The 18217-nt window shown below is 59.2% G+C and overlaps 1 protein-coding gene across 1 annotated transcript; it reads left to right on the top strand.

The window, feature by feature from the left end:
* The first annotated feature begins 9055 nt into the window (after positions 1-9055).
* LOC139585974 (plasminogen activator inhibitor 1-like) lies at positions 9056-18097 on the top strand. Its single transcript, XM_071419075.1, has 9 exons — positions 9056-9176; positions 10072-10334; positions 11373-11603; positions 12938-13132; positions 14423-14621; positions 15562-15662; positions 16509-16595; positions 17417-17500; positions 17858-18097. Exons 2-9 carry the CDS (start codon positions 10073-10075, stop codon positions 17893-17895), a joined length of 1197 nt encoding a protein of 398 aa, XP_071275176.1. The 5' UTR covers positions 9056-9176; position 10072; the 3' UTR covers positions 17896-18097.
* The last annotated feature ends 120 nt before the right edge of the window (positions 18098-18217 follow it).

Genomic DNA, 18217 nt, shown 5'->3' with positions numbered 1-18217 from the left:
GTCAAGGACATGTCCCGGTGCCACCAGGGGAGGGGAGAGGTGGCACAGGGTGGGGAGGGTTCCTGATGCCACCATGGTGTGCGGAGGGGTCCCAGTGCCACCATGGGTGTGGGGAGGGGTCCTGATGCCACCATGCATCAGGGACATGTCCCAGTGCCACCATGGGGTTGTGGAGGGGTCCTGGTGCCACCATGGGGTGGGGAGGGGTCTCGGTGCCACCACGGGGTTGGGCACATGTCCCAGTGCCACCAGGGGAGGGGAGGGGTCCCGGTGCCACCATGGGGTTGGGGAGGGGTCCCAGTGCCACCACGGGGTTGCGGAGGGGTCCCAGAGCCATCATGGGGTTGGGGAGGGGTCCCAGTGCTACCATGGGGTTGGGGAGGGGTCCTGATGCCACCATGCATCAGGGACAAGTCCCAGTGCCACCACGGGGTTGGGCACATGTCCCAGTGCCACCATGGGGTGGGGAGGGGTCCCAGTGCCACCATGGATCAGGGACGTGTCCCAGTGCCACCACGAGTGTGGGGAGGGGTCCCGGTGCCACCACGGTGTTGGGGAGGGGTCCCAGTGCCACCATGGGGTTGGGGAGGGGTCCCAGTGCCACCATGGGGTTGCGGAGGGGTCCCAGAGCCACCATGGGGTGGGGAGGGGTCCTGATGCCACCATGCATCAGGGACATGTCCCAGTGCCACCATGGGGTTGGGCACATGTCCCAGTGCCACCATGGATGAGGGACATGTCCCAGTGCCACCAGGGGAGGGGAGAGGTCCCAGTGCCACCACGGGGTTGGGGAGGGGTCCTGATGCCACCACGGGGTTGGGGAGGGGAGGGGTCCCGGTGCCACCATGGGGTGGGGAGGGGTCCCGGTGCCACCATGGGGTGGGGAGGGGTCCCGGTGCCACCATGTCCCACCTGTGAAGACCAGCAGGAGGCAGACGCAGAGCGAGGCCGGGTGGCGCCAGAGCCGCCCCATGTCCCCCCCGATCTCCGGCGTTGGGGACAGAGAGAGGGGACACGAGGATCCGTCCCCAGCGGCGGGCGCGGTGGCACTGGGGACACAGGGGACACCCGGAGGGGACCTTTGGTCACAATAAAAAGGAGGGCGAGAAACGAAACCTGACCCTGCAGGTTCTGCCAGGAATGTGCCAGGCAGGTGCCACCGCCCTGTTCCCGGCACGTGGCGCCACAAAGGGACAATAGACGCGTGGTGGCCTTGAGGGGACGGAGGTGGCACTCCCAGCAGGTTCAGGAGGTTCCTCGCGGTGTCACCGCCGTGGGGAAGGTCCCAGGCGTGGCCAAGGGCGCGCTCTGATCCTGTGGGGACGTGGGAGAGGGGACAGGGGACAGGGGATGGGGACAAGGACATGGTGGGACACGGGATGGGGACACGGGTGATGGGATGGGGACAGGGGACACGGGATTGGGGACATGGGGACAGGGGGCGGGGACGTGGTGGGACACAGGGTGGAGACATGGGTGACAGGGAGAGCATGGGATGGGGATGTGGGGCAGGGGGTCAGTGTGTGGGGCAGGGGACAAGGGACACGGGACGGGGACATGGGACAGTGGAGGGGACACGGGATTGGGGACACGGGACAAGGGGTCAGGGTGACCCTTGAGGGGACGGTGGTGGCACTCCTGGGAGGTTCCTCGCGGTGTCACCACCGTGGGGAAGGTCCAGGTGTGGCCTGATCCTGTGGGGGGTGGGAGAGGGGACAGGGGACAAGGGACAAGGACATGGGACATGGGACACGGGATGGGGACACGGGTGGTGGGATGGGGACAGGGGACAGGGGACAAGGGACAAGGACATGGTGGGACACGGGATGGGGACAGGGGACAGGGGACAAGGGACAAGGACACAGGGTGGGGACACGGGTGATGGGATGGGGACAGTGGACACGGGATGGGGACAAGGACATGGTGGGACATGGGACATGGGATGGGGACACAGGATGGGGACACGGGTGATGGGATGGGGACAGGGGACAGGGGACAAGGACATGGTGGGACAAGGGACACGGGTGGTGGGATGGGGACAGGGGACAGGGGACAAGGACATGGTGGGACAAAGATGAGAACGTGGGACACGGGATGGGGACACGGGGTGGGACATGGGACACGGGATGGGGACATGGGACATTGGTAGGGACATGGGATGGGGACAGGAGACAAGGGACACAGGACGGGGACACGGGACAGGGGACAAGGGACAAGGACATGGTGGGACACGGGGTGGGGACACGGGATGGGGACATGGGACATTGGTAGGGACACAGGATTGGGACATTTTGGGGGGGGACACAAGGTTGGGGACAAGGGCCGTGGGACACCGCGGGGCGTTGGGGACACGGGAGGGACAGGGGACACCCCTGTGGGGACGGGGACAGATTTGGGGGCTGCTGGAGGCTTTGGGGTGAATCCCTTCAATTTTGGGGTGCAATGAGGATTTGGGGTGAATCCACGGGGATTTTGGGGTGAATCCACCTGGATTTGGGGTGAATCTGTTCAGTTTTGGGGTCAATCCCAGCGAGTTTGGGGCTTTTGAAGTTTTTGGGGTGAATCCCTTCATTTTTGGGGTGCAATGAGGATTTGGGGTGAATCCACCTGGATTTGGGGGTGAATCTGTTCAGTTTTGGGGTGAATCCCAGTAAATTTGGGGCTTTTGAAGTTTTTGGGGTGAATCCCTTCAATTTTGGGGTGCAATGAGGATTTGGGGTGAATCCACATGGATTTCAGGGTGGTTCTGTTCAGTTTTGGGGTGAATCCCAGTAAATTTGGGGCTTTTGAAGTTTTTGGGGTGAATCCCTTCAATTTTGGGGTTCAATGAGGATTTGGGGTGAATCCGTGGGGATTTTGGGGTGAATCCATGGAGATTTTGGGTGGTTCTGTTCAGTTTTTGGGGTCAATCCCAGCGAATTTGGGGCCCGTGGAACATTTTTTTGGGGTGAATCCCTGCGGCTTTGGGGTCACAGGGAGGTTTTTGGGATGGATTCGTTTTTGGGGTGAATCACGAGGAATTTGGGATGAGCTGGATGTGACCCCCCCCCCCCATTCCCTCCCCATCCCACAGGAAGGAGCCGAGACCCGACTGAGTCACCCCAAAAATGACTCAGCCCCGGGGGGGGGTCCTGGGTGGGGTTTGGGGGGGATTTTGGGGTCTTGGGTGGGGATTTGGGGGGTCCCGGGGGGGATTTTTGGGGTCCCTGGGTGGGGTTTGGGGGGTCCTGGGGGCATTTTTGGGGTCCCGGGGAGGATTTTGGGGTTCCAAGGGAGATTTGGGGGGTCCCAGAAGGGATTTGGGGAGTCCCAGAAGGGATTTGGGGTCCCGGGGGGATTTTTGGGGTCCCAGAGGGGATTTGGGGGATCCAGGGGGGGATTTTTGGGGTCCCTGAGGGGATTTGGGGGGTCCTGGGGGGATTTTTGGGGTCCCGGGGAGGATTTTGGGGTCCCGGAGGGGATTTGGGGGGTCCCAGAAGGGATTTGGGGTCCCTGTGTGGGGTTTGGGGTCCCTGAGGGGATTTGGGGTCTTGGGTGGGGTTTGGGGGGTCCCAAGGGGGATTTTTGGGGTCCCTGGGTGGGGTTTGGGGGGTCCTGGGGGCATTTTTGGGGTCCCGGGGAGGATTTTGGGGTCCCTGAGGGGATTTGAGGGGTCCCAGAAGGGATTTGGGGAGTCCCAGAAGGGATTTGGGGTCCCTGGGTGGGATTTGGGGGGTCCTAAGGGGGATTTTTGGGGTCCCGGGGAGGATTTTGGGGTCCCTGTGTGGGGTTTGGGGGGGGTCTCAAAGGCGATTTTGGGGTCCCTGAGGGGATTTGGGGTCCTGGATGGGGTCTGGGGGGTCCTGGGTGAGATTTGGGGGGTCCTGGGGGGAATTTTTGGGGTCCCGGGGAGGATTTTGGGGTCCCAGAAGGGGTTTGGGGGGTCCTGAGTGGGATTTGGGGGGTCCTAAGGGGGATTTTTGGGGTCCCGGGGAGGATTTTGGGGTCCTGGGGGGGATTTGGGGTCCCTGGGTGGAATTTGGGGGGGTCCCAAGCAGGAGTTTGGGGTCCCTGAGGGAATTTGGGGTCCTGGGGGGGATTTTGGGGTCTCGGAGAGGATTTGGGGTCTTGGGTGGGGTTTGGGGGGTCCCGAGGGGGATTTTTGGGGTCCCTGGGTGGGGTTTGGGGGGTCCTGGGGGCATTTTTGGGGTCCCGGGGAGGATTTTGGGGTCCCTGAGGGGATTTGAGGGGTCCCAAGGGGGATTTGGGGGTTCCAAGGGAGATTTGGGGGTCCCAGAGGGGATTTGGGGTCCCGGGGGGATTTTTGGGGTCCCGGGGAGGATTTTGGGGTCCTGGGGGGGATTTGGGGTCCCTGGGTGGGGTTTGGGGGGGTCTCAAAGGCGATTTTGGGGTCCCTGAGGGGATTTGGGGTCCTGGATGGGGTCTGGGGGGTCCTGGGTGAGATTTGGGGGGTCCTGGGGGGAATTTTTGGGGTCCCGGGGAGGATTTTGGGGTCCCAGAAGGGGTTTGGGGGGTCCTGAGTGGGATTTGGGGGGTCCTAAGGGGGATTTTTGGGGTCCCGGGGAGGATTTTGGGGTCCTGGGGGGGATTTGGGGTCCCTGGGTGGAATTTGGGGGGGGGTCCCAAGCAGGATTTTGGGGTCCCTGAGGGAATTTGGGGGGTCCCAGAAGGGATTTGGGGTCCCAGGGAGGATTTTGGGGATCCCAGGAGGAATTTTGGGGGATTTTGGATGAGTTGTGGATTTTTGGGGGGAATTTTGGGGTTTTTTTGGGGGGGGGGGTCGGGTCTGATTTTTTGGGGGCGTTTCTGGGTTTTTGGGGAGGAATTTTGGGAGGGGTTTTGGGGTTTTTTTTGGGGGGGTTTTCTGGTTTTTAGGGGGAGATTTTGGGGCGAGTTCTGGGATTTTTTTTTAGCGTTTCTGGGGGAGATTTTGGGGCAGTTTCTGGGGGATTTTTTCGGTTTTTTTGGGGAGATTTGGGGGAAATTTTTGGGGTTTTGGGGTTTTTGAGTTTTTGGGGTTTTTTTGGGGGGGTTTTCTGGTTTTTAGGGGGAGATTTTGGGGCGAGTTCTGGGATTTTTTTTAGCGTTTCTGGGGGAGATTTCGGGGCAGTTTCTGGGGGATTTTTTCGGTTTTTGGGGGAGATTTGAGGGAATTTTTTGGGGTTTTTTTTGAGTTTTTGGGGTTTTTTGATTTTTTGGGGTTTTTTTTTGAGTTTTTGGGGTATTTTTGGGGGGGATGTCCCCATGTCCCCCCCCCTTGTGTCCCCCCCTTTTGTGACACGAACGTGACCAGACGGGTCCCCCACCCCCACGATGAATAATTCCCCTATTTTGGGTGGAAAAACGGCGATTTTGGGTTCCTGAGGAAATTCCTCTCCTTTGACTCCTCTCCCGCGCCCCCACAATGGGACGAATTTGGCCAAGTTTGGGCAAAAAAAAGGCGCCGGAGGTAAAAAAAAAAAAGGGAAAAAAAAGGAAAATAAAAAGTGAAAAAAATGGGGGAGAAAGGAGAAAAAAGGGGAAAATGGGGAAAAAGGGGAAAATGGGGAAAAAGGGGAAAATAAGCAGGAATAAAAGGGGGGAAATGGGAAAATAAACAGGAATGGAAAGGGAAAAAAGGAAAATAAAAAGTGAAAAAAAAGGGGGAGAAAGGAGAAAAAAAGGGGGAGAAATGGAGAAAAAAGGGGAAAATGGGGAAAATGGGGAAAAAGGGGAAAAATGGGAAAATAAGCAGGAATAAAAGGGGGGGAATGGGAAATATAAACAGGAATGAAAAGGGAAAAAAAGGAAAATAAAAAGAGGAATAAAAGGGAAAAAAGGAAAATAAAAAGTGAACAAAAAAAAGGGGGGAGAAAGGAGAATAAAAAGGGGAGAAATGGAAAAAAGGGAAAAATGGGAAAATAAAGAGGAATAAAAGGGGGGAAATGGGAAAATAAACAGGAATGAAAAGGGAAAAATAGGAAAAATAAAAAGTGAAAAAAAGGGGGAGAAAGGAGAAAAAAAGGGGAGAAATGGAAAAAAAGGGGAAAAAAAGGGGAAAATGGGGGAAAAGGGGGAAAATGGGGGGAAATTGAAAAATAAAAAGGAATAAGAGAGGAAAAGGGAAAAAGGGGGGGAAAAGGAGGGAAAAAAGGGGGAAAAGGAGACAAAAAAAAGGGGAAAAAAAGAAAAAAATGGGATTTTTCCTGTGGGGTTTGGGATTGGGGGGATTTGTGGGGTCTATAGGGGGTTATGGGGTCTATAGGGGGTTATGGGGCACTGGGGGGAGTTTATGGGGTCTATGGGGGATCTATGGGGTCCATAGGGGATCTATGGGATCTATGGGGTCCTATAGGGAATCTATGGGGTCCGTAGGTGACCTATAGGGTTTATAGGGGATCTGTGGGGTCCATAGGGGTCTATGGGGAATCTATGGGGTTCCATAGGGGGTCTATAGGGGATCTATGGGGAATCTATGGGGTCTAGAGGGCATCTGTGGGGCACTGGGGGGAGTTTATGGGGTCTATAGGGGGGCTATGGGGTTCTATAGGGATCTATAGGGGGTCTGTGGGGTCTATAGGGAATCTATGGGGTCTGTAGGGGATCTATAGGGGGTCTATGGGTCTATAGGGAATCTATGGGGTCTGTAGGGGATCTATAGGGGGTCTGTGGGTCTATAGGGAATCTATGGGGTCTGTAGGGGATCTATGGGGGATCTATGGGGCCTGTAGGGGATCTATGGGGTCTGTAGGGGATCTATAGGGGATCTGTGGGGTCTATAGGGAATCTATGGGGTCTGTAGGGGATCTATAGGGGATCTATGGGTCTATAGGGAATCTATGGGGTCTGTAGGGGATCTATAGGGGGTCTGTGGGGTCTATAGGGAATCTATGGGGTCTGTAGGGGATCTATAGGGGATCTATGGGTCTATAGGGAATCTATGGGGTCTGTAGGGGATCTATAGGGTCTTACAGTGGGTCTGTGGGGTCTATAGGGGATCTATGGGGGGGTCTCAGGGTGTCTATGGGGTCTATGGGGTCTGTAGGGGATCTATGGGGGATCTATGGGGCCTGTAGGGGATCTATGGGGTCTCTAGGGGTCCATAGGGGATCTCTGGGGGTCTCTGGGTGTCTGTGGGGTCTGTGGGGTCTATAGGGGATCTATGGGGGGTCTCTGGGTGTCTATGGGGTCTATGGGGAATCTATGGGGAATCTATGGGGTCTATGGGATCTATAGGGGATCTATGGGGAATCTATGGGGTCTATGGGATCTATAGGGGATCTATGGGGTCCATAGGGGATCTCTGGGGGTCTCAGGGGTCTCTGGGGTCTCTGGGGCACTGGAACAGCCCCAGGCCCCCACAAAGGGAGGTTGGGACACCCCAAGTTCCCCTCGGCGTCCCCGGAGCTGCCACCGCAGAGGCCACCACAGGAAGGGGGAGGTGGCGTCACCCCGGGGTGGGGACAGCAACGGGGACACCATGGGGACAGCATGGGGGGGACACGGGGGGGGACAGCATGGGGACATGGAGGGGACACAGAGGGACATGGGGACACTGGTGTCACCCCCGGGGTGGGGACAGCAACGGGGACGGGATGGGGACATGGGGGGGGACATGCAGGGGACACCCAGGGGACACTATGGGGACACCATGGGGACACAAGGAGGGGACACCATGGGGACACCCAGGGGACATGGGAGGGACACGGGGGTCACAGAGGGGACATGGGGACCCTGGTGTCACCCCCGGGTGGGGACAGCAACCGGGAGGGGATGGGGACACCATGGGGACACCATGGGGACATGGGAGGGACATGGGGGGGGACATGGGGGGGACATGCGGGGGACACCATGGGGATATGGGGGGGGACACCATGGGGACACCATGGGGACACAAGGGGGGGACACAAGGGGGGACACGGGGGTCACAGAGGGGACGTGGGGACCCTGGTGTCACCCCGGGGGTGGCAGCAACGGGGAGAGGATGGGGACACCCAGGGGACACCATGGGGACAGGGGGGGGACACGCAGGGGACATGGGGGGGGACACCAGGGGGACACAAGGAGGGGACACAGGGGACATGGGGGGGACATGGGGGTCACAGGGGACAGGGGGGGACACCCAGGGGACACCCAGGGGACACCATGGGGACATGGGGGGGACATGGGAGGGACATGGGGGGGGGGACACGCAGGGGACACGGGGGGGGTCACGGCGGTCACAGGGGACACGGGGGGGTCACGGGTGACACCCGGGGGTCACGGAGAGGTCACGGGAGGGGACACGGGAAGGGACGCGGGTGGTGACGTCACGGGGGGACCCCAGTGGAAATCCCCCCCCCTCCCCCCCCCCCCCCCGCCCCGCCCTTTAAAGGCAACGGCGGGGCCGGAGGCGGCTCCAGAGACGGGACCGGGAACGGGATCGGGAACAGAACCGGGACAGCGGGAACGGGACCGGGAACAGAACCGGGAACGGGACCGGGACACCGGGAACGGAACCGGGACACCGGGAACGGGAACAGAACCGGGACACCGGGAACGGGACCGGGACAGCGGGAACAGAACCGGGACAGCGGGAACGGGACCGGGACACCGGGAACGGAACCGGGACACCGGGAACGGGAACAGAACCGGGACACCGGGAACGGGACCGGGACACCGGGAACGGGACCGGGACACCGGGATCGGAACCGGGACAGCGGGAACGGGAACAGAACCGGGACACCGGGAACGGAACCGGGACATCGGGAACGGGACCGGGACACCGGGATCGGAACCGGGACAGCGGGAACGGGAACAGAACCGGGACACCGGGAACGGAACCGGGACATCGGGAACAGAACCGGGACAGCGGGAACGGGACCGGGAACGGGAACGGAACCGGGACACCGGGAACGGGATCGGAACCGGGACAGCGGGAACGGGAACAGAACCGGGACACCGGGAACGGAACCGGGACATCGGGAACATTGGAATCGGGACCGGGACATCGGGAGTGAGACCAGGACAAGGACCGGGACATTGGGAACGAAATCGGGACCGGGACCGGGATCAGAACCGGGACATCGGGACCGGGATTAAAACACCGGGACCGGGACTGGGACATCAGGAGTGGGACCGGGACCGGTACCGGGATCCTGGGAGTGGGACCGGAGCCGATTGTGAGACAGCGGAACCGGGAGTGAGAGCAGAGAGAGGTGAGGGGACAGCGGGACCGGGACCGGGAATGGGAATGGGAATGGGACCGGGAATGGGATTGGGAATGGGAATGGGAATGGGAATGGGAATGGGAATGGGATTGGGAATGGGAATGGGAATGGGAATGGGAATGGGACCGGGAATGGGATTGGGAATGGGAATGGGAATGGGATTGGGAATGGGAATGGGAATGGGTTTAGGATCGGGATTAGCGCTGAGGGTGACACCAGCACTGTCCCCACCCCTGGTGCCACCCCAAGTGTCACCCCAGAATCGCCAGTGTCCCCAATGTTCCCCCAAATGTCCCCAATTTACCCCAATGCTCCCAAATTTACCCCAATGTCCCCCCCCAATGTCCCCCAATGTCCCCAATTTACCCCAATGTCCCCAATGTCCCCCCAATGCCCCCAATGCCCCCAATGTTCCCAATGCCCCCAATGCTCCCAATGTCCCCAATGTCCCCCCAAATGTCCCCAATTTACCCCAATGCCCCCAATGCCCCCAATATCCCCCCAAATGTCCCCAATTTACCCCCAAATGTCCCAAATTTACCCCAATGCCCCCAAATGTCCCCAAATGTCCCAAATTTACCCCAATGCCCCCAATGCCCCCAACGTCCCCAATGTCCCCAAATGTCCCCAATTTACCCCAGTGCCCCCAATGTCACCAATGCCCCCAATGCCCCCAATGTCCCCCCAAATGTCCCCAATTTACCCCCAAATGTCCCCAATTTACCCCCAAATGTCCCCAATTTACCCCAATGCCCCCAAATGTCCCCAAATGTCCCAAATTTACCCCAATGTCCTCAATGTCCCCAATGTCCCCAAATTTACCCCAATGCCCCCAATGCCCCCAGTGCCCCCAATGCCCCAAATGTCCCCAATGTCCCTGCAGGATGCAGATGACCCAGGTGGCCCAGGTGGCCCTGGTGGCCCTGGCGGCCCTGGCGGGCTCAGAGCCACCAGACCCGGCCGGGATGGCCCAGCTGGTGACAGATTTTGGGCTGCGGCTGTTCCGGGCGGCGCTGGAGGCCCGAGGTGACACCAACGTCATTTTGTCACCCTACGGGGCCACCTCGGTGCTGGTGGCCCTGCAGGTGGCCACGGCCGGGAGGGGACGGCGGCAGCTGGAGGAGGCCATGGGCTTCAGCATCGACGGTGAGGGGACATTGGGGACATTTTGGGGACATTTTGGGACATTTTGGGGACATTTTGGGGACATTTTGGGGGCATTGTCACCGCGAGGGGTGGGGCTGAGGTCACCGGGGACAGGGTCACTGACCTCACCTCGGGGTCGTTGTCACCACTGGGGACACCTTGGGGTCATTGTCCCCATGGAGGGCGGGGATTTGAGGTCATTGTCACCACTGGGGACACCTCGAGGTCATTGTCACCATGGGGGTCACTCTGGTGTCCCTGTCCCCGTGGGGGTGGGGTCCTCGTCTGTGCCTCAGTTTCCCCATTCCGTGCCTCAGTTTCCCCTCAGTTTCCCCCATTCCGTGCCTCAGTTTCCCCTCAGTTTCCCCCATTCCGTGCCTCAGTTTCCCCCATTCCGTGCCTCAGTTTCCCCCATCCGTGCCTCAGTTTCCCCTCAATTTGCCCCTATTCCGTGCCTCAGTTTCCCCTCATTTCCCCCATTCCGTGCCTCAGTTTCCCCTCAATTTGCCCCCATTCTGTGCCTCAGTTTCCCTGCTCCGTGCCTCAATTTCCCCTCAGTTTCCCCCCATCCGTGCCTCAGTTTCCCCCCATCCGTGCCTCAGTTCCCCCCATCCGTGCCTCAGTTTCCCCCATCCGTGCCTCAGTTTCCCCTCAGTTTCCCCTCAGTTTCCCCACTCCGTGCCTCAGTTTCCCCTCAGTTTCCCCCTGTTCCGTGCCTCAGTTTCCCCACTCTGTGCCTCAGTTTCCCCGTTCCGTGCCTCAGTTTCCCCGCTCTGTGCCTCAGTTTCCCCATCCGTGCCTCAGTTTCCCCGCTCTGTGCCTCAGTTTCCCCGTTCCGTGCCTCAGTTTCCCCGCTCTGTGCCTCAGTTTCCCCGTTCCGTGCCTCAGTTTCCCCCTGTTCCGTGCCTCAGTTTCCCCTCAGTTTCCCCTCAGTTTCCCCATTCCGTGCCTCAGTTTCCCCATTCCGTGCCTCAGTTTCCCCCTGTTCCGTGCCTCAGTTTCCCCGCTCCGTGCCTCAGTTTCCCCGTTCCTCCGCAGCCCCGGGGGTCTCGGCCGCGCTGCGGGGGCTGCGCCGGGCGCTGCGGGGCCAGGGTCACACCCTGGAGGTGGCCCAGGGGCTCTTTGTGGCCCGGGGGGTGGCCCTGAGGGGTCCCTTTGTCACCCGCCTGGCCACGGCCCTGGGGCCCCGCGGCCTCGCCCGCCTGGAGCTGCGCAACGGGGAGGGGGCGAGGAGGGTCCTCAACGCCTGGGCCAGGGCCAGGACGCGCGGTGAGACCCCCGGGATTGGGGATTTGGGACCCCCGGGATTGGGGATTTGGGGTTTGGGACCCCCGGGATTGGGGATTTGGGGATTTGGGGATTTGGGGATTTGGGGTGAGAGACCCCCGGGATTGGGGGGATTTGGGGTGTGAGACCCCCGGGATTGGGGATTTGGGACCCCCGGGATTGGGGATTTGGGGTGTGAGACCCCCGGGATGGGGGATTTGGGACCCCCGGGATTGGGGATTTGGGGTGCGGGACCCCCGGGATTGGGGATTTGGGGATTTGGGGAGGGGGATTGGGGGTGAGAGACCCCCGGGATTGGGGATTTGGGGATTTGGGGATTTGGGGATTTGGGGATTTGGGGTGAGAGACCCCCGGGATTGGGGGGATTTGGGGATTTGGAGTGCGGGACCCCCGGGATTGGGGATTTGGGGTTTGGGACCCCCGGGATTGGGGATTTGGGACCCCCGGGATTGGGGGATTTGGGGATTTGGGGTGTGAGACCCCCGGGATTGGGGATTGGGGGATTTGGGGATTTGGGGATTTGGGGAGGGGGCGAGGAGGGTCCTCAACGCCTGGGCCAGGGCCAGGACGTGCGGTGAGACCCCCGGGATTGGGGGGATTTGGGGTGCGGGACCCACGGGATTTGGGGATTTGGGGTTTGGGACCCCCGGGATTGGGGGGATTTGGGGTGCGGGACCCACGGGATTTGGGGATTTGGGGTTTGGGACCCCCGGGATTGGGGGGATTTGGGGTGCGGGACCCCCGGGATTTGGGGATTTGGGGATTGGGGATTTGGGGAGGGGGCGAGGGGTGCAGGATCCCCCCTTTTTGGGCTCAATGGGGTTTTTTTGCTATTAATGGGGTTTTATTGTTCTCAATGGGGTTTTATGGGTTTCTCAATGGGGTTTTAGGGGATTTTCTTGCTCTCAATGGGGTTTTATTCTTCTCAATGGGATTTTATGGGATTTTATTGTTCTCAATGGGGTTTTCTTGCTCTCAATGGGGTTTTTATGGAGTTTTCTTGCTCTCAATGGGGTTTTATTGTTCTCAATGGGGTTTTCTTGCTGTCACTGGGATTTTTATGGGGTTTTCCTGCTCTCAATGGGGTTTTCTTGCTCTCAGTGGGATTTTATGGGGTTTTATTGCTCTCAATGGGATTTTATGGGATTTTCTTGCTCTCAATGGGGTTTTATTGTTCTCAATGGGGTTTTCTTGCTCTCAATGGGGATTTTATTTTTCTCAATGGGGTTTTTATGGGGTTTTCTTGCTCTCAATGGGGTTTTTATGGGGTTCTCAATGGTTTCCCCTGCCCCTGCTGACCCCGCGGTGCCCCCCAGGGCTGGTGTCCGGCCTGGTGCCCCCGGGGGCGCTGTCCCCCCGTGTCCGGCTCGTGGTGGCCTCGGCCGAGTTCTTCGGGGGCTCCTGGGGGGTCCCGTTCCCGCCCGGCGCCACCCGGGCCCGGCCCTTCCTGCGCCCCGACGGCTCCGAGGCCGCCGTGCCCATGATGGCCACGACGCTGAGGCTCAGATGCGGTGAGGACGGCACCGGGGGCATCTGGGGGGCAGCTGGGGGCATCTGGGGGGCAGCTGGGGGGCAGCTGGGGGGTACCTGGGGCACCTGGGGGGAATCTGGGACACCTGGGGGGAACCTGGGGGGCATCTGGGGCACCTGGAGGGCAGCTGGGGCATCTGGGGGGTACCTGGGGGGCAGCTGGGGGGCAGCTGGGGCACTTGGGGAGCAGCTGGGGGATCTGGGGAGCAGCTGGGGGCATCTGGGGGGCAGCTGGGGGGAACCTGGGGGGAACCTGGGGGGAACCTGGGGGGAACCTGGGGCACTTGGGGGGCACCTGGGGCACTTGGGGGGCAGCTGGGGGGTACCTGGGGCACCTGGGGGGAATCTGGGACACCTGGGGGGAACCTGGGGGGCAGCTGGGGGCATCTGGGGGAAACCTGGGGGGCAGCTGGGGGAAACCTGGGGGTACCTGGGGGACACCTGGGGGGCACCTGGGGGAAACCTGGGGGGCATCTGGGGGGAACCTGGGGCACTTGGGGGGCAGCTGGGGGATCTGGGGGGCACCTGTGTCACCTGTGTGTCACTTGTATCACCTCCTGTGTGTCCTGTGTGTTACCTGTGTCCCCTCTGAGCCCTCCAATGTCCCCCCTGTCTGTCCCCGTGTCTCCCTGTCCATCCCTGTGTCCCCCTGTCCCCCTGTCCGTCCCCGTGTCCCCCCTGTCTGTCCGTGTGTCACCCCCTGTCCCCCTGTCCATCCCCCAATGTCCCCCTGTCCATCCCTGTGTCCTCCTGTCCATCCCCCTGTCTGCCCCCGTGTCCCCTCCCACCCCCCCAATGTCCCCAATGTCCCCCATTGTCCCCCAATGCCCCCAATGCCCCCACTGTCCCCGATGTCCCCTATTGTCCCCATTGTCCCCAACATCCCCAACGTCCCCAACGTCCCCAACATCCCCAACGTCCCCATTGTCCCCAATGTCCCCAACGTCCCCACTGTCCCCGATGTCCCCCATTGTCCCCAATGTCCCCAATGTCCCCATTGTCCCAAATGTCCCCAATGTCCCCAATGCCCCCAATGTCCCCCAATGTCCCTGATGTCCCCAACATCCCCAACGTCCCCAACGTCCCCATTGTCCCCATTGTCCCCATTGTCCCCAACATCCCCAATGTCCCCAATGTCCCCAATGTCCCCAACGTCCCCAATGTCCCCAATGTCCCCAACGTCCCCAATGTCCCCAACATCCCCAATGTCCCCAACGTCCCCAATGTCCCCAACATCCCCGATGTCCCCAACGTCCCCGATGTCCCCCCAGGCGAGTTCGAGTCCCCCGGGGGGGTCCCGTTCCTGGCGGCCGAGCTCCCGTACGCGGGGGGGGAGGTGGCGCTGCTGCTGCTGGCGCCCCTGGGGCGCCGCGTCCCCATTGTCACCCTGGCGCCACTGCTGGACGCCCGCGGCGTCACCGCATGGGTGGCACAGCTGCGAACGGCCACGCGCGAGCTGGCGCTGCCACGGTGAGAGCGGGGGGACAGCGGGGACAGCGGGGACACATTGGGGGGATTGGGGGCAATGGGGACAATGGGGACAGCGGAGACAGCGGGGACAGTGGGGGGACATTGGGGACATTGGGGGGACATTGGGAGGATTGGGGACATTGGGGACAATGGGGGAATGGGGACAATGGGGGGACAATGGAGGGACATTGGGGGGATTGGGGACATTGGGGAGAATGGGGGCATTGGGGACAACGGGGACATTGGGGGGATTGGGAGGACTGGGGACAATGGGGACACTGGGGACATTGAGGACAATGGAGGAACTGGGGATGTTTGGGGGGATTGGGGGCAATGGGGACAATGAGGGGACATTGGGGACAATGAGGGGACATTGGGGACAATGGAGGCATTGGGGGGATTGGGAGGATTGGGGGCAATGGGGACAATGGGGGACATTGGGGACATTGGGGGGACATTGGGGACAATGGGGACAATGGGGAAAATGGGGACAATGGGGATAATGGGGACAGTGGGGGGGATTGGGGACACTGAGGGGATTGGGAGGATTGGGGACATTGGGGACATTTGGGGACATTGGGGACATTTGGGGACAATGGGGGGACAATGGGGGGACATTGGGGGGACATTGGGGACATTTGGGACATTGGGGAAAAAATGGGGAAATTTGGGGGAAAAATGGGGGGAAATTGGGAAAAAATGAGATTTGGGGACATTGCAGGGACTTTGGGGGACATTGGGGACACTTTGGGGACACTCTGGGGACATTTTGGGGACACTTTGGGGACACTCTGGGGGCTTCGGGGACATCAGGGACACTTTGGGGACATTGGGGACATTGGGGACACAGTGGGGACATTGGGGACACTCTGGGGACATTTTGGGGACACTTTGGGGACACTTTGGGGACACTCTGGGGACATTGCCACCCCCGTTCCAGCTTCTCCCTGGAGACCTCCTGGGACCTCCGGGGTCCCCTCAAGGCTTTGGGGATCCTCGACCTCTTCGAGCCCGAGCGCGCCGACTTCTCCCCCATGACAGGTGAGGCCCCCAATGTCCCCAACGTCCCCAAATCCCCCAAATGTCCCCAATGTCCCCCCCAGTGTCCCCCCAATGTCCCCAAATGTCCCCAAATGTCCCCAAATGTCCCCAATGTCCCCAAATGTCCCCAATGCCCCAGTGTCCCCAAAATGTCCCCAATCCCCCAATGTCCCCAATGTCCCCAAATGACCCAAACGTTCCCAATGTCCCCAATGTCCCCAATCCCCCAATGTCCCAAACGTTCCCAATGTCCCCAATGTCCCCAATGTCCCCAATCCCCCAATGACCCCCAATGTCCCCAAATGTCCCCAATGTCCCCAACATCACCAATCCCCCAATGTCCCAAATGTCCCCCAATGTCCCCCATTGTCCCCAAATCCCCCAAATGTCCCCAATGTCCCCCAATGTCCCCCAACCTCCCCAACCTCCCCCAATGTCCCAAATGTTCCCCAATGTCCCCCAATGTCCCCAAATGTCCTCAAATGTCCCCAAATGTCCCCCCAATGTCCCAAATGTCCCCAAATGTCCCCATTGTCCCCAATGCCCCCCCCAATGTCCCAAATGTCCCCCAATGTCCCCCATTGTCCCCAAATCCCCCAAATGTCCCCAAATGTCCCAAATATCCCCAATGTCCCCAAATGTCCCCAACGCCCCCAAATGTCCTCAAATGTCCCCAATGTCCCCAAATGTCTCCAAATGTCCCCAAATCCCCCAAATGTCCCCAATGTCCCCAAATCCCCCAAATGTCCCCAACCTCCCCAATGTCCCCAAATGTCCCCAAATGTCCCCAATGTCCCCAATGTCCCCAATGTCCCCAATGTCCCCAATGTCCCCAATGTCCCCCAGGTGAGGAGCAGTTGGTTCTGGGCCCGGTGCTGCAGAAGGTTCGGATGGAGGTGACCGAAAACGGCACCGAGGCGGCCTCGGCCTCAGGTTTGGGGCATTTTGGGGCATTTTGGGGCATTTTGGGGCATTTTGGGGCATTTGGGAGATTTGGGGAATTTTGGGGAGATTTTGGGGGCTTTGGAGGGTTTGGGAGTTTGGGGAATTTTGGGGGGAATGTGAAGGTTTGAGGGGATTTTGGGGTTTGGGGAGATTTGGGAGGTTTGGGGAGATTTGGGGATTTTGGGGGATTTTGGGGGTTTTGGGGATTTTGGGGATTTTGGGGGCATTTGGGGAATTTGGGGGGATTTGGGGGGTTCGGGGATTTTGGGGAGATTTGGGGGGTTTGGGGAAATTTGGAGGGTCAGAGGGATTTGGGGGTTTTGGGGGGATTTTGGGGAATTTTGAGGGGTTTTGGGGTTTGGGAGACCTTGGGGATTTTGGGCGATTTTGGGGATTTTGGGGGATTTGGGGAATTTTTGTGGGGGGATTTTGGGGAGTTTGGGGATTTGGAGGCATTTGGGAGAATTTTGGGAGGGGGTTTGAGGGATTTGGGGGATTTTAGGGAATTTTGGGGGGAATTTTGAGGGGATTTTGGGAGGAATTTTGGAGGAATTTTGGAGGAATTTTGGGGGAATTTTGGAGGAATTTTGGGGGAATTTTGGGGGGAATTTTGGAGGAATTTTGGAGGAATTTTGGGGGGAATTTTGGAGGAATTTGGGAGGAATTTGGGAGGAATTTTGGGGGGAATTTGGGAGGAATTTTGGGGGGAATTTAGGACGATTTCGGGGTTTTGCGGGATTTGGGGGTTTTGGGGACATTTTGGGGTTTTTTGGGGGGGTCTCACTGTGTGCCCCCCTCCCCTCCCGCAGCTGCCGTGGTTTATTCCCGCATGGCCCCCCCCGAAATCATCTTGGACCGACCCTTCCTCTTCCTCATCCGCCACCGCCCCACAGGTTTGGGGCATTTTGGGGCATTTTGGGGGATTTGGGGGCAATTTGGGGTTCTGGGGGGATCTGGGGGATTTTGGGGTTTGGGGGAGTTTGGGGGTTTTGGGGGGAATTTTGGGGGATTTTGGAGGGATTTGAGGTTTTTGGAGATTTTGGGGATTTTGGGGGTTTGGGAGAGTTTGGGAGGATTTTGAGGGATTTGGGGAGATTGGAGGAGATTTGGGGGATTAAGGGATTTTGGGGAATTTTGGGGGGATTTTGGGGGGATTTGAGGGCTTTTGGGGGATTTTGCAGAATTTTGGGAGTTTTGGGGATTTTGGGGGTGTCTCGGGTGCCCCTGACCCCCCCTTTCTCCCCCCATAGGCGCCGTTCTCTTCGTGGGGCAGGTGACGGAGCCCTGAACACCCCGAAATTGGGGACACCCCGAAATTGGGGACATCCCAAAATTGGGACACACCGAAATTGGGGACACCTAAAAAATTGGGGTCCTGTGGGGTCTGTGGGAGCTGTAATTTATCGTTGAGAGTTTAATATATAAAATATATTGAATGTAATAAATTTATGAAATATATTGAATATAATAAATTTATGAAATTTATAAAATATATTAAATTTATTAAATTTATTAAATCTGTACAATTTATTGGTGGTCACCCCAAACCCCGGCCGCGGGGTCCCTCCTGTGCTGGGGTTGTTCCAGTCCAACCCCAGAACCCCAAATTT

This window comes from Agelaius tricolor, unplaced genomic scaffold (assembly GCF_023055355.1).
Source record: "Agelaius tricolor isolate 1412-34295 unplaced genomic scaffold, bAgeTri1.0.p SCAF_99, whole genome shotgun sequence".
Taxonomy (NCBI): domain Eukaryota; kingdom Metazoa; phylum Chordata; class Aves; order Passeriformes; family Icteridae; genus Agelaius; species Agelaius tricolor.
The sequence above is the reverse complement of the archived record's forward strand: the minus strand, read 5'-3'. Positions and strand labels throughout refer to the sequence as shown.

Coding starts and splice junctions, on each gene's coding strand:
- LOC139585974 (XM_071419075.1), top strand. CDS start 10,073: ATGCAGATGACCCAGGTGGCCCAGGTGGCCCTGGTGGCCCTGGCGGCC. Junction 10,335..11,372: donor CATGGGCTTCAGCATCGACG/GTGAGGGGACAT, acceptor GTTCCTCCGCAG/CCCCGGGGGTCTCGGCCGCG. Junction 14,622..15,561: donor CGCGAGCTGGCGCTGCCACG/GTGAGAGCGGGG, acceptor CCCCCGTTCCAG/CTTCTCCCTGGAGACCTCCT.